Source organism: Mchenga conophoros, linkage group LG3 (genome assembly GCF_057382185.1).
Source record: "Mchenga conophoros isolate Kocher_MC1m ecotype Shallow Benthic linkage group LG3, M_conophoros_male_GT1.1, whole genome shotgun sequence".
Lineage (NCBI taxonomy): Eukaryota > Metazoa > Chordata > Actinopteri > Cichliformes > Cichlidae > Mchenga > Mchenga conophoros.
In genome coordinates, this window is record NC_140528.1 from 68,185,396 (window position 1) to 68,200,373 (window position 14,978).

General features: G+C 44.1%; 2 protein-coding genes across 5 annotated transcripts; one reads left to right on the forward strand and one right to left on the reverse strand.

Moving 5' to 3' along the window:
* The first annotated feature begins 4,533 nt into the window (after positions 1–4,533).
* On the forward strand, positions 4,534–5,254 carry sst5 (somatostatin 5). The gene is made up of 2 exons (XM_085266886.1): positions 4,534–4,798; positions 4,904–5,254. The coding sequence occupies exons 1-2, from the start codon at positions 4,676–4,678 to the stop codon at positions 5,072–5,074; spliced, it is 294 nt and encodes a 97-aa protein (XP_085123012.1). The 5' UTR covers positions 4,534–4,675; the 3' UTR covers positions 5,075–5,254.
* Positions 5,255–6,260: 1,006 nt separating this feature from the next.
* Positions 6,261–14,325, reverse strand: trip6 (thyroid hormone receptor interactor 6). Of its 4 annotated transcripts, none has more exons than XM_085266860.1 (11): positions 14,119–14,325; positions 13,717–13,763; positions 11,667–11,883; positions 10,456–10,559; positions 10,246–10,359; positions 9,536–10,126; positions 9,326–9,419; positions 9,048–9,217; positions 8,758–8,936; positions 8,523–8,643; positions 6,261–8,071 (listed from the first exon to the last, which is right to left on the reverse strand). In XM_085266860.1, exons 3-11 carry the CDS (start codon positions 11,872–11,874, stop codon positions 7,940–7,942), a joined length of 1,713 nt encoding a protein of 570 aa, XP_085122986.1. In that variant the 5' UTR covers positions 11,875–11,883; positions 13,717–13,763; positions 14,119–14,325; the 3' UTR covers positions 6,261–7,939. The 4 variants fall into 4 exon arrangements, with proteins under 4 accessions (XP_085122986.1, XP_085122982.1, XP_085122983.1 ...); XM_085266856.1 differs by having other exon boundaries at positions 9,326–9,422; XM_085266857.1 differs by lacking the exon at positions 14,119–14,325 and adding an exon at positions 13,862–14,108 and having other exon boundaries at positions 9,326–9,422.
* Positions 14,326–14,978: the final 653 nt, after the last annotated feature.

Sequence of the window (14,978 nt, forward strand, 5' to 3'; positions counted from 1 at the left end):
TCTTATTTTCTCAAATGTTTGAGTTAGTAGGTCAAATTTTTGATTCATGGCTGATTTTTAGTGGGAGAAACATTCATGTGTCATTAATGCTCAAAAAGAAGAATTAAACACGTTCATGCCACACTTCCCATTTTACTTTAAGAACAGACTCTAAGAACATATTGATAGCGTGAGAACTGATATCCTTGGATGGTCATCTTAACCACATAGGTCTGGCTGTGAGTACTGAAGCTCCACCCACAAACTTCCTGTTTGTGAGTTGGAGCCAATCCAAAGAATGCTGGCTTAAGGGGGGAGGAGTTAAATGGGTTGTTTCAAACAGAAGATGAACAACAGCTTGTATTTTAATGCTTTATGAGTAAACTGACACTGCCCTTCTTCAATAAAATGTAAGCTTCCATCAACAAAGTTTATTCATTGAGTCTTTAATATTTTGATTTTTCATGGTTTGCAAAGAAAAACTAAAAGTAGTAGAATGTAGTAGATATGTCTCTGTCAGACACATACATTGTATTTATACACAGTGGTATAAAGGATTTTGTGTATCTGTCCTTTTAGCAGTTGAGCTGAATCAGTCTGTTAGAGAAGATGCTCTGCTGCCTGACCAGTAAGTGGTTTGATCAGTCACTTCCTCTCCACAATAACTTCAAAAGTCTTCAGTTTGCAGCCAATCACAGAGCCAGCCTTTCTGATTAGTTCGTTGGTGTCATCAGCTCTGATGCTGCATCCCTCCTCAGACCACAGCAAAGTACACAGCACCCACCACAGCTAACAGACAGAAAACTCAATAAATAAGCTTTCTCAGCTCTGTATGGACACAGCCTGGTCTATACAGATCTACCAGTTCAGCCTGTGATCGATGTGGATGCCCTGATGCTTGTACTCCTCCACCACCAGGATAAATGCAGGTCGTGTAGCCGTCCTCCCAATCGTCTCTGGTATCCTCATTCAGAGAGCAGATATCCCACCCCCAGACCACTCCACAAAATCATTCAGTCATCAAATTCTGCAGAATCACAGTATTTCTGTTGGTGGCATATGCTGGAGATGTACTCAAAATCTTCCTTGTATGAGGTGAACATGAATGGAGACTCACCTGTGCAGTAAGAAGCTGTGAGGCGCCCACATTGGCGTGGACGTCTGCGGTATATAAAAGCACCCGTGATGATTCACTTCAAAGTCAATTTTAAAAAAGAGAAAAAAAAGAGCCAAAAAGACAAATTTTAGGCCTTAATGTAAACTCCGAACCACGTTTGACGTGAAAACTCGCTGAAGTCAGAAACTGGATGAAAACACGATGCTGCAGCGACACCTAGTGCTGAAAGCGGGGTGTGTCACTGACTGTCAGCTTTGATGAAGAAATGAAAACATGGCACACAGGAAGCGCTTGGATAAACAGATTTCGCTACATAATAACGAAATTGATCATAAACGTCATAAAGCCTAATAGATGAAGGTTTTCTGGAGGCTCTGTGAGTGCCTGTAAAAATGTATCTGCATGCAGAGTAGCAAGAAAGAGGATGAAAACTGCCAACTCAAGCTCGGGAAGCAACTAAATAGTAAATGTGCATCAGTATTAGATCATTTTATGTCACTTTAAAAACTGGCATCAGTGAGTTAAAAATATCAGAATTTTACAGCATGGGTGGGGATTCTGTCTGCACCTGTATTGTGATTATTATTATTATTATAGGTGATGTTATGTCACGAATCTGACAGTCATCTAGGTTAAAACACCTGCTGTGGTAAGACTCTCAGTAAATATGACTCCAGGTGACGATGGATATTTGGCTCTAGTGTCATACATGTCTAGTTTTTTTGTGAGCCACGTTAGTAAATACCGAGGCGTTGACTCAGGGTGACTCAATTTTATTTATAAATCGGCAAATCACAGCAACAGTCACCTCAAGACGCTTTATATTGTAAGGTAAAGACCCTCCAATAATACAGCAGAACCAGGCTCAGGGAGGAGCAGCCATCTGCTGTGACCAGTTGTTGGTGAGGGGAAGGAGACGAGACAAAAGACACACTGTGGAAGTTTAATAATATATCATGATTAAATGCATAATGGTGTATAAACACTTGGTGAGTGACAAAGAAACACTGCATCATGGGAAGGCCGCAGCAGCCTAAAATTATCGTGGCGCAACTAAGGGAGGATTCAGGGTCACCTGATGAGAACAGGTCCAGATGTGACATTTGGGTCAGATGTCTCACATAGGCATCCTTATTCATTATCTCAGACCTCTCTATTTAATCCCAGGCGGCACAGCTGGATGCCCGCTCTGACTCAACAACGTCCAGAAAATGTTACTTTAAGTCAAGTCCCGTCATGAATAAAGACTGAGTAATCAGACAGAGTCCCGTGGAGAGGACAGTCACAGAAAAGGTCACTCTCTTTTTACAAAATGAGATGTGAAAATGGTTTTTTCTTCATTAGTTGGCCCGGTGTTCGAGCACTCCTTTATTCCAGCTGGTTGCTGAGAAGTTCTTTTAGAAATGTGATGACTTTTTTAAATGGCAGAAACAGTGTATCAAGTGAACATGTCAGTCACAATCAATAAAGCTGACTTGATAGTCGGTTCGCTGTGAATCAGTATTTAAGTATTTTTGTTAAACGTTTCTTAAAAACATATCTTCACCAAGGTCTTGATGTTTTTCTGACTTCCTGTCCTGCTGAAAGAGTAGAAAACTGAGTAAATGCAGTATTTATACCTCCAAGCAGGCATCAGAATCGATCCAGCAGTACCAGAAATATTGCCTTTTGTATTTTTCACACTTCTCTTCCTTTTCAAAATTTGCCTACATTACCCACAATGCAACCACTGACTACTCTTTCAAAGAGTTGAGGATGTTAAGCCTGAGATTGTCATGGCTCTGGGTCAGCTGGCCCAGTGTTTAGTGGTTTTTGGATATTTTATTTTTTTATTTAATTCTATGAATTCCCAGTGTTGTGTTTTGTTTATATGATTTCTTGTATTTATTCTCTTAGTGTATTTAATCGATGTTCGTGCCAGAATGACCAACAAAGCTGCAATGGCTGACTAGTGACAAATATTGGGTGAAGAACGGGACACCATCCCACAGCAGTGTGTGACCGAGCAGGTGGCCAGCAGGAGGAGGTGGTGCTGCTCAACCCACAAGTGGATTTTCATTACAAATGTAGCACCATTTAAGGTGGAATAAACTTTCCAACAGTATAAGATTTATTGCCAAGAACAAAGAAATAGTTAACCAAACACAAACTTAGTTTATTAATGAAATGATGTAACCTATTATAAATCAATCACCAGTTTGCGACACGAGCTTCACATAAACGTTACTCGACAGCATTTACATCCTCGGTGGTTGCACTCCATCCGTCCTTCGAGCAAGCAAAGCAAAGCAGCCTAAATCATGACGCTCCCTCCGCCGTGCCTTTCCTCCTTCATTGTGGAGCATCATGGGGACTTTCCAGTGTTGAACATTTCACTGTGTTTTTGCAGCACTAGTTTCCCTTGTGGTGTCCTTTCACTGACACCATCTTAATTCAGTCTTCTGACAGCGGACTCGTGAATGCAGATTTCACCAACAAGGACCACAACCTCAAAAATGATGGGCAGCATTTGTTTAAACAAATATCTAGATGTGAAACTGTCGTTTGAGGGAAGAAATCCTCCCGGCCCGGGCGGATCCCTGCTGCTACTGAGAAGAGGAGGTGAAAAAACGAGTAAGCGGGATGGAAACTCAATCACAGAGAAAGCATTTGAAGACACACAAAACAGAGGAGTGTATTTCTTTTAGGGGCAACCCTGAAATTTCTCTTTGAGTTAGTCTTTAATGTTACTTAAATAGCAACTTTCTACTCAGTTGAGAACTCAAAGCACTTTCTACTGTAAGCGTGTCACCAGACACTCCAGCGGATGAGTCAGGCTCAGCATCTTGCCGATGGAACCTGCTCTACCACCACCACCACTACACTTACATCAAGCGTTTTGTTGGCGAGTTGACATTTAGATGTTAACTCCTCTCTCCTTTATTTCCCCATTGACTCAAAGTGACGATGGCGTGAAGGGTGGGGGAGTGTTGGAAGGGTTAGCTGTGTCCAGGCAGCCTCATTAACATTTGAGTCACACTGTGTTATTAGCAGCACTGAACGGTGTCCGGAGCTCATGTTGCGCTCCAGACCCCTGCAAAGCTGCTGTGGCTAATTACGAGTGGCAGAAGTTACCTCAAAAATCACAGTTTTTTGGATTTAATGGATCTCATTTAAAGTTAATGCAGCATGAGTGCCGATCGGCCTGAAAACCACCTCTGTCACTTTTTGTCGGATGCGTTTGGGAGCTGGTTCGTCCACGCCATCGTGCCCAGTGATGACCTTATCCTGTCCGGTGACACGTCTGTTCACAGCCTCTGTCACACACACACACACACACCTCCTCACTGCCTCACAGCCAATCCTCTCCACCAATCACATCCTTTTGTTGGCTTGAGGATGAGGAGGATTTGAAGATGAAGGTGCCTATTTATCAGCTCAGCTCATCATGATACCCTTCAGCTCCCGCACCTCCTACATCCCGATTGGTTAGGGTTTCTTATAGTTTGGGGATTTTTGCAGCACCGCACATCTCCAGCGTTGAAAGCAGAGTCCGGGAACGTAAGAGCTGAGTTGTTCTGTCTGCGGTTCGAGGCGGAGATGTTTCGCTCTCAGGTGCTTCTCGTGGCTCTGGGTTTGTCTGTGCTGCTGGTGCGGGTGAGCACGGCTCCATACAGCGACATGCTGACAGAAACACTGAGAGCAGACCTCACAAATGACAAGGTGAGTAAATGCTGCATCAGGAGCTAAAATATATAAACAGTTTTGTACTGGAACAGGTGTTTGAACTTGAGGAACCCCGTCCCCTCCATTTCTGTCCTCCTTTAGGATCTGACTCACTGGCTCTTGCTGAAGTTCATGGCTGAACTGATGGCGGCGAGAGGAGACGAGACGCGGCGAGGCAGGGAGGAGGTGACGAGGCGACACCTCTCTCTGTCCCAACGAGAGCGCAAAGCAGGCTGCCGCAACTTCTTCTGGAAGACTTTCACCTCCTGTTAACAGCAGGAGTATCTTTTGTTTTTACGGATCAGCCGACGCATGTTTGCTTTCTTTGTGGTAACCGGATTATTTACCGTAAGATAACAAATGTGCAGATACTTTAAGTTTTAAAGACTAATAAAATTATATGTTTCAAGACCGGCAGGTACACACTTCTGAAATAAATTTTCTGATTTTAAATCCTGAATTCTTGCTTTTTTGTGAAGCTGGTACCGATGAGATATCCCGATTCTGTCTGCATCAAACCCCAGCTTTCCTGGATCCTACATTTCCCACAATGCAAGTTGATATCATCTTTTGGTAATGTGTTTTTGTTTTTTTTAACTTTTGAACACAGTGCAGCAGATAGCATTAGAGGGAAATCATTCACAGATAGATACAAGTTACTTTTTTGATAAAGCCATTTAAGAACACGAGTGACAGTGACTGGCTCAGCTTGCAATGTAAAAAGCATTATATAAATCACAGATAACACTGATTAACCTGGCGAATGTAACGAATACCTGGGCAGCACCGTTACGCATTAGTCTCCCCGCAGGAAGAAAAAGATTCTGGGTCTGAAACCTGTGCAGAGACTTGTCAGGATAACTGGTGATTTACATACATGAAATTCACTGAACTGCAGGTTTAATGTGCAGCCCTAGTTTTATACGGCTAAAAATACGGCTTTTTGCTTGGAACAAACATACAAATTTTGGTGCCTGTGCCCACTTTTTAGACCTCAGCCAAGTTCGTAATTGTGATAACTCGAGAACGAGGAGACGTGGGAGCTTCAAACTGAATCTTTCAGATGAATCTCTGTGACCTCAAACTCAAGGTCAAAGTCAAGTTGTCTAAAAATTTTGTGAATGTGATAACTTGAGAAGTCACTGAGGTGTAGCACTGATGGTTGTTTTAAAAGATTGTTTTAGTTATCAGCAGCACTTGATGGTGTTTGTTAAAATGCCAGAATCACCTCTTTGCTAACGTTTTAACCACCGAGCTCCAACTCAACACTTTAAACTGAATCCACAACAAGGATCGTAATCCGTGACTGAAAAGGAAAGAAAACTCCAAGATCCGAGGAGCGTGACGCATGCTGGCGTGAATCAGTGTGTTGAGTGAGTTGCGAGCACTGTGAAATGTTTAAAAAAAACAAAACAGATTAGCACATCACGAGATAAATGAAGAGATGCCGACGACTGGAGCGTTTTAAAGTGATCGTGTTGTGTCACCGAAACAAAAGCAGAATTCACAGAAACACACAAACACAAAAACAGTTTCAAACCAGGACAGTTATGGAGCTGAATGACATCCTTGAGGTAAGGCTTTCACATTTCTAGCCCTTTAAGTTAAACACGTACAAAATGCGGACGGAGAGACAAGAGGTTAAACACAGTTATAACAAATACTGCAGCTCCAAAGGCTCAGAGTATGACTACTTTGCCTCCATAAATGAAGACTTGTAATCGAAAACAAAAAAAATCCATTTAAGGGGGATAAACAAAGTCATCACCTTAAAAGAAAGGGGACCCTATCATGCTTTTCTTTACTTCTTTATTTCCAATTACTGTGCTAAACTGTAGGTGATGTCATAGAGTAGGCTTAATCATAAGCACATAAGCCACCTGCTGGTCTAACCATTTGTTTGTGAGGGGCAGCCAATCAGAAGAGAGCTGCTTTTAAAAGAAGGGGAGGCGCAAAACAGCTCAGACAGAGACAGCAACTTTTTGATTATTTCAGACTGAATCATTGCAAAGCTGCTCTACTTGAGTTCAAAATTACAGCACAACAGGTCCCCTTTAAATTCAGCACTCATTACCCCCTAACAGTGCCTTCACACCAAACGAGAAACACAAGTTTTGCTAATCCATAAGTCATCTGCCCCTTTAAACAGATTATCACTTTTAAATGCTTTTTTCCTTTTTAACGTTTCCCCAAATGGCACATTAAACAAAATCTTTACAAGAGGCTTTGAGCTTTTGCACACCAGGATGCCTCGTAAGTGAGCCACACCCTGTTTTCCATTAGACAAAGTGAGTTTGACTTCATTGCACCGTCATTTTCAATGTAACATGTCAAGTATCAAACAAACAAGCATCGAACAAAGATTGTGTTTCGTAGACATTCAAAAATGGCAAAAAAAGAGAGAAAAGAGTCTTATTACAAGTTGTGAGTAAGCGACTAGTAACATGATGCTGTAATGCTGAGAAGCGTGACAAAGAATCTGTCCTAACAAATCTCGTTCTAAAGAAAAATAAGCTGTTGGCTGTCAAACTGCTACACATTCTTATCGTCTACATTTCCTGCTCTATCAGGCTACGTCACCGCACTGCACTACAGGCTACACGCGTTCCACAACAACCCGCAGCAGATTCACTCAAACCCACCTGTTATGTACAATCACAGTTGATTTTGTGTGCTTTTAATATGCATTTCGACGCAAAACGCTGCCTACTCTCTAGCCTGGTTCAGACAAACCATAATCCTGATTATCACGCGTGTCCCTTATCTGGAAAAAAATCCTTATTTTCAGGTTGAAATCTGTAACGTCCGTGTGTGCTTTCATTGTCTTTGAAAGTGTTAACAATAAAATAAAATGACATGTGCAAGGAATATGTGGGCAGTACCGGAGTGGATGAATGATAAAGTGGAGCCCAAGCTGCCTGCAGGTCAGGCCACTGTCGTACAAACGCTGAGCTAAACATTACAAACGATGTACCAAAGAGTAAAGGAAATGAAGCGGGAGAAGCCGAACACCAGTGAGGAGGAAGTAAAAGTAACGATTTTCTACCGACACTGTGAGTGAACAAGCTGCTATCAATAATGTGCCGGCTGTCCGTGGATCTGTGAGGCCGGGAGCGAAGAGGTTCAGGTAGAGATTTGTTAGCAGTCGGTGGAGATTTTGGCCGAGAGGTCCTGGATGCGGCGTGCGCTGCAGCTCTTGCACAGGATGTGGCCGTCCAGCGGGTAACAGCCTCGACCGTCGCCTTCAGACGACAGCAGGAGACCACATTCCTGACGAAAAGAGGCACTCGGGTCACTTCAGATAAACGCTCACAAGGACTGCCGAGTTTTGTGTTTTGAACTCTTCGTCAACTATGATGAACTTCACACTTTGATCAGCAAGTCCACATTTAGATTCCCCAGATTACTGTGATTGATTTATGTCAACACACTGAGCTGTTTCCACCTAAACCTGCAGTTTAGAGATTAGCAACGCCATGCTGATGTTTATTGACTACTTTATTCTCACAAGAGAGTTCACTGTGTTAATTATATGTAATGTTTAATGTAACCAGGCTTTCTCCTGCCTTGGAAAGGCGCCGGAATTGAGGCTGTTACTCTATTTCCCTGAAACTGATCCCTTTTCCTCTTATTTTTAAATAATTTATTCTCAGAAAAAAGGGAATTCATAAAGCTTTTCCTCGATATATGCCAAGAGATCTGCTTGATTGGGAAAGCTCACCTCACAAACGTAACAATTAACATGGAAGCTGCGGTCCAGGGCTACAATCCTGACGGTCTCCTCCTGCCCCGGCTCGGGCATGATGGGCTCCCCACACACCGAGCAGCGCGGCGCGTACTTCCTGTCAGACACAACAAGCATCCAAGCTCAGAGTTAGTTTACGCACCTCTGTCTCGGCCTCAGTGCAGAGTCGCAGCCTGCAAACGCTGTTTAGCTCGCACAGTTCAGCGATTACCTGTGAAAGTCCTCTATGCAGTGTATCTGAGACGTGGCGTCCACTGTGAAGGGCACGCCGTCCAAACAGCAGTTACAAATGACACACGTGAAGCAGCGAGGGTGGTAGGCTTTCCCCATGGCTCGCAGGATGCGGTCCAGAATGGGTTTGGAGCACTTTGAGCAGCGCTCTAGTGTGCTCTTAAGAAAAACAGATGGAAATAAAAACAGGGTTGAGAGAGGACCACTGAAAGACGAGGGAGAGCAAATCTCTCCGGTTTGAGGAAATATGAAAACAGCTCATTCACGTACGATGTAACAGCTCTCGCAGTAACTCTTCTTGTCGAGAGCGTAGAAGGGTTGTCCTCGCAGACGTGCGTGGCAGGTGATACACGTGAAACACTCCACGTGGAAAACCTGCTCCATGGCGATGCAGCCGCTGCCATCGCCGACCACGTTGTCTCCGCAGCGGGCGCAGCGACCTGAAGGTCGGCATGGAAACGGACAAGAAAAAAGTCATTAAGATGAGCTTTCCTCTTAAACTATTTTTAGATTTATTGCTGTGATGTGCCACTAGTAACAACTGATACCAAAATAGTCCTCAGCAGGCGGGTGGTTCATATCATACACCAGCTTCTTGGTGAGCCGATCCAGCTCTTCCTCAGGCCTGGGCGTTGCTGCCCCCTGCTGGAGGAAAGAGGACACATGAATCACACAAAGTTTATTTGATTTTTCAGAACACCTGGACCACAAATCAATTTGTGTTTGTTGTATGAAAAAAATAGAAGTTGCGTTTCTACCTTGCTCGACTGATAACCTGGACCCTGTGCGGCTCCCGACCCACTCTGATTATTTTCCATCGCTCTCTTAGACACAGGAAGCTGGTTAACTCTTCCTCCAGACCCTGAGCCGCTCCCCTTATACCCCCCCTCAGAGTGCATCTCCTGAACCTGTGAGCCGGGATGTGGAGGGTACCAGCCCTGCGGAGCAGTTTGAGTCTGGGGCGGGGGTCGTGACACGTGCTGGCGAGGAGGAGGCGGAGTGTATGCCTGTTCAGCTTGCCTCCCTGTCTGAGAGTAGGTGACTGGCTGCGCTGTCTTGACCTGGACGCTGAACCTGGGCCCCGTAGGAGTGGACGCTGTGGTGTAGGAGGCTGGGACGGGCTGAGGGTAAGGTTTAGGGGTAGAAGTGGTGTAGTAGTCCTGCTGGTGGGAGGTGGAGTACTGAGGTGTCTGATGCTCATTGGGGTAGGGAGGTGCTGGGTGGTATTGGCTCTGGGGATGAGGGTTGTAGCTCATGGATGGGCGACCCTGAGGAGGGGCAGCGCTCTGGTGTGCAGGCTTGTAGTGATCCGCTGAGAGGTATTTGTTGTAAGGCACGTTGTCATAGAGCTGTGGGGAGGCGGAGAATTAATAAACAGGCAAATAAAGAGAGATATCAACATTATTCATTGTTTAATTTATCAATTAAGTACATGTAAATCATTTTGAGCTAATCAAGCTTGCCGTACTTGAGTGCTGGAGTCCTGCGGGTGGCTGTCCAGATCAGCCAACATACTGGTGAGGGAGTCAATTTCAGCATCGATTTTGGAGTGGTAGCTTGCTGGCTTCTCTGGGCCACGATGCTAACACCAGAACAGCATAAGAAACCTGTCAGCTGGTTCTGAAACCCTTCAAATCTTTAGTTTCTTGTAGGCAAAGCTACTGACATGTCCACTCACCATCATCTCGTAGCTGTCCATGTGAGGGCTCCAACTGCGGTCTTCTTTAGGACCGTGTGGAGACGGGTAATAGTGATCACCAGATGAATGATGCATGGGTCCACCTAATGTTTTAGAGAACAGATATTGGAAATGAATCCAAAACCGTCTTTTTAAAGCACAACATCACAAAGCAGATCTTCACTAAAGAGATTCGCTCTGACATTCATGCGATGCATCGCTGGTTGCTGAAACACTCGTTCTACCCACGTTAACCACGAGAGATCTTTCAGTCATGATTCTAATATGAGTAAGAAACGCTACAGGCCTGAATCTGTTTCCAATTAAACAAAAATCAAAAAAGTGAAGAGTCAGTATTCCAGCATAGCCACATCCGATTTGTTTCTATCAGACTTTTAGTCACTTACTTCTAAATATTCTCATTGTTTTACCCCTGAAATACACCAGTGTTTCAGGAGTGTCCCCAGTGGATCTCTCCTCTGTATCACTTAAGAATACCACGGCTTACTTTTTCTAAATGGAGGCAAAAGATACAGGGAGGAGTCACCTCAAGGCACTTCATTCTTTAAGGTAAAGACCCTACAATCAAACCCCTAATGAGGAAGCAACTGGCGACAGTGGGAAGGAAAAACGTCCTTTTAACAGGAAGCAACCTCCGTCAGAGCCAGGCTCAGGGAGGGACAGCCATCTTCTACAATCGATTGGGGAAAGAAAAGAAAAAAAGGACATCGCTGGGAGAAAGACGTCAGGACACAGGAACAGGATAAAGAATCTGGTCAATTTTCAAAATAAAAGACCTTGCTTCGACCACAATCTCCGCTTCTAAAACTCTGACGATGTGATATGACACCATGTAAAAAGGATAGAAGAAAACAGGGTCACAGCCACACACTCGGTGTATTTCAGAGGTCAGCAGAAACTTTTACAAATTCAAAAAACTTGCTTTTTGACATTTAATACTAAAAAGACTTCGGTAAACAAACTTTATTTGTGACTGCTAGAGCCTTCCTAAATATAACTGCTACAGGAAGGGATCATCATTATTCAGCCTAACATCTGCACATCAGTAGCAGAGGATGGATATCATGCAGAGTTTATAGAGTTTTAGGATTTTACAGCTCCTTTCTCCTGATTGTAACATAAAAACATCGGTGAGTTGAGTTTCAGATGCTTTCAGGACGATACAGCCGCGTGCCGAGTAGCCTTCTTACCTGTGGGCCCAGTTGCCATGTACCTGTTGGCCATCCCTCCTCCTCCTCCTCCATTCTGATCGTAAGGACCATATTTTGGTCTGAAATCAGGCGTGCCCTTCTTCATAGGGGCTCGATAGATTGCTCCACCAGCAGAGTGGGACATCTGGGGGGCGGCTCGCTCTGGGCTGTCCAGAGTCCTCGGTGGCAGCCAGGTAGGACCGGACATGGCAGGTGTCTGAGGTGATGCAAACATTTATGTCACATTTTTCTGTACATAAAAGTTCATTAATACAATATGACCGATACGTGCTTTTAACCTGTAACAATAATAAGAAAATTGACTTTAACCTCCTGGTATTTTTTTCATGCTTTTAGGCTTAATTCGTGTATTCGAGCTCAGCTGTGGCTGTTTTGCACATTTATGCCGGAGGTAACCAATGGAAACTAAGGGATGCTTCAGACTTTGTTTCCTATGGCAACGGGCACACACGGCTTGAACAATGGGCTTCTGGTTGAAGAGCAGGAAGAGAGAAGCTGGACTGCAGGGCTCGGGGATTTCCAGCAGGATTGCACACGCCTGAAAACATGTGCGAGTGTGTTTTTGTGCGTTTCACGACACAAACGGTGACGGAAAAGATCGCCAGCACACCCGTTCACACACACACAGATGTACAGTGACATAAACAGGTGCAAATCCGCAGCTACCCCTCGTCTGTTTATCCGCCACAATAGTTATTGTCTTTTCATGTTTACACACCAGTATCATTTATTTCCAAATGAAGCTGGGAGAAAAACACGGCAGGAAATGTTGTACCGTGATATGCATCTGTATACGCATAAACACCTGGCTCATAACAATATACTATGTATTCTCAGGACAAGCTCACAGCTGAGCTGAAAAAGTGCCGACTTGCACGTGAGGGGCGTAAAGCCACTCCTGTTACATAAGAAAAAAAACATCTGGCATGTTTTACTGTTATCTGTATTGTGTATTTTTGAGCAAATATGACTGTAATAACACTGAGGCCAGACAGATTTCAGGCCATCACTTTGGTGTCTGCGCTTTCATCATTTTACAGAATACAAATATAGCTGACTCATCAAACTTTACAGACAACATAAAACAAGAGCAAGCACATATGAATGCAAGCTATGGACACAAAGCTAAAATGGACTGAGAGGCACAGCGAATCACAGCTACGTACTGTCAGAGTGGAGAAATTAATAGCCCACTCAGACTGATTGTATGTGGGTCGTGTGGCCATCATAAGAGGATTATACTGACGGATGAGAAGATGAGGTAGTCACACAGAAAAACAATTCCCAAACATTAGATTTAAGCTTTTACCCCTCTCCCCCTTCATTATATTAAGATTTGGAGTCATTTATCAATAAACCACACAATGTCAGGGTGGACTTTACATGATAATACACACTGACCACGTGGAAGAAAGAGTGACCCAACACCTCCACTGACCACCCGTTTTAACACCCCCTGTCTGAATCCGGATGAGCACACACTCAAATCCCAGGATCCAGAACAGGAAATTAATCCCATCTGTTATATCACTTAGACCGTCTTGTTACCTCTTCGTGTGGAGTGAAACACAAAGCTATGTGTGTGAGCTGGGCTGGGCTGTACGGGAGGCGCAGCAACCCGTGAAATGTCAAAGTTGATGCTGACTGCAGCAAGAAGCGTGAAGGAAACGGGAACAGAGGCACAGGACATCCGGGATTTTTGGAAAATCGAAATGAAATGCACTGGAAGCACTTTAGTAACACACAATATTAAAAGAATAACAGATTAAATTTTAATTTAATCTGTTATTTATTTCTAATTTTAATAACAGGTCGTTATTTTGTAACATTTACGCTTTTATTCTGAAGCTCGCTGCTCTGTTTGCGTTAACTCATCTGACAGAGTGTCGCCTGAAAAGGTGGCGATCTGTGCTAAACGGAGTAAGAGGAAGACAAAATGACTGAAGTCATACCGGGAAACGTTTTTTGTAAATATGTATACATTTTATTTTGTGCTATATAACACGAACGGCATCAGATCGTCTCCTACCTTTCACAGTACCGTTACAGAGAGCCTCCTCTCTCCTTCGGTGTCATCTAAAAATCCAGAAACACAGCAGGATAGTGAGGAAACAAGCAGGCGCATCACAGATACACGAGCGACATGTTTGTTCTGCTTTTTTGCGCTCACTAACATTTTTCTTCTCTCGTGAAAGACAAACTGCTCAGCTGCTCGTCCAAAACTGTCCTCCGTACCCCACACATGTGAAAACACACAGCATTTTAAGCGCTCCAAACCGGGGCTAACCGGCCGTGATTAACTTTAGTAACAGCCTTGTTTACTTGTTTGCTAGCCTGTTTTGAACTCGAGCAAAGCTCGTGCCTCTCCCTCGGGCTAACTTCAGCCGAACAGGAAACAAAGCAGCCAGCCAAAACGCACCACGACACATACCGTGTGAAATGAGCCACACCAACACGACCTACGCCTCCATCCAAACGCTCCCAGGCCGGGGAAAGTTGTCCCGGAGAAACTTTCCTTCTGCTTCGGCGTGGCTAACCTACTTTGTCCCGGATCCAGAGGCCTTTAGCAGCAGCAGCGGCGGCCGCAGATCCTCACTGCATTCCCACCGTGTGACGTCGTTGCTGCGCGCGTGTACGTGCGCGCGCACGGAGACGTGGGGGGTCCGTCACATCTACAGGCTGCCCCCCCCAAAGAATACACTCAAAACTCCAACATAATACAGATACCAGACTGCTAAGTTTGAACAGAATAACCCCACATGTGTAATTACACCAGTATATGGATTATATTAAGTCTGAGACCGCCACTGAGCTCTGCTTCCCTTTGGACAAGGTGGGAAAGTCATGTGTTTCAGCACCCGAAACATTACCACCAGCTATAACAGGCCAGCTTTAGTAAAACAGAGAAGCTCAGTAGATTACTATAAAATAATATGACCAGAATTCTCCAAAAAGGTGACTATGGTAAAAATTATACAAACCAAAATGTCTTGACGCATGCTCAATCATCCAGCTAAAGTAAACACAGAAAGTTGGGGAAAGTGGGTTAAAAAAATGGCACAATTAAGCAGATATTGTATTATCATTTAGGGTAGTTTTTCCTGTGCACAACAAAGTTTTTTGGTCCCTCATAAACATGAAACAATCATTTTATGGTTTAATAACAGCGCTTGTGCTGACAGGTTTGGGCAAAACCCCGATGTTGTTATCTCAACATGATCGTGTGTGTGGACCAAAGACCGTGACGTTCAGCACTCATTTGCCTTTGTTTTGCGTGTGGGCTCGTTATCG

What these genes read in the sequence shown, in the direction of transcription:
- sst5 (XM_085266886.1), top strand. Translation starts at nt 4,676, where the DNA reads ATGTTTCGCTCTCAGGTGCTTCTCGTGGCTCTGGGTTTGTCTGTGCTG. An exon ending in CAGACCTCACAAATGACAAG is followed by an intron (nt 4,799 to 4,903) that starts GTGAGTAAATGC and finishes GTCCTCCTTTAG; the next exon opens with GATCTGACTCACTGGCTCTT.
- trip6 (XM_085266858.1), bottom strand. Translation starts at nt 11,874, where the DNA reads ATGTCCGGTCCTACCTGGCTGCCACCGAGGACTCTGGACAGCCCAGAG. An exon ending in CATGGCAACTGGGCCCACAG is followed by an intron (nt 10,560 to 11,666) that starts GTAAGAAGGCTA and finishes CTAAAACATTAG; the next exon opens with GTGGACCCATGCATCATTCA. An exon ending in CGCAGGACTCCAGCACTCAA is followed by an intron (nt 10,127 to 10,245) that starts GTACGGCAAGCT and finishes GCCTCCCCACAG; the next exon opens with CTCTATGACAACGTGCCTTA.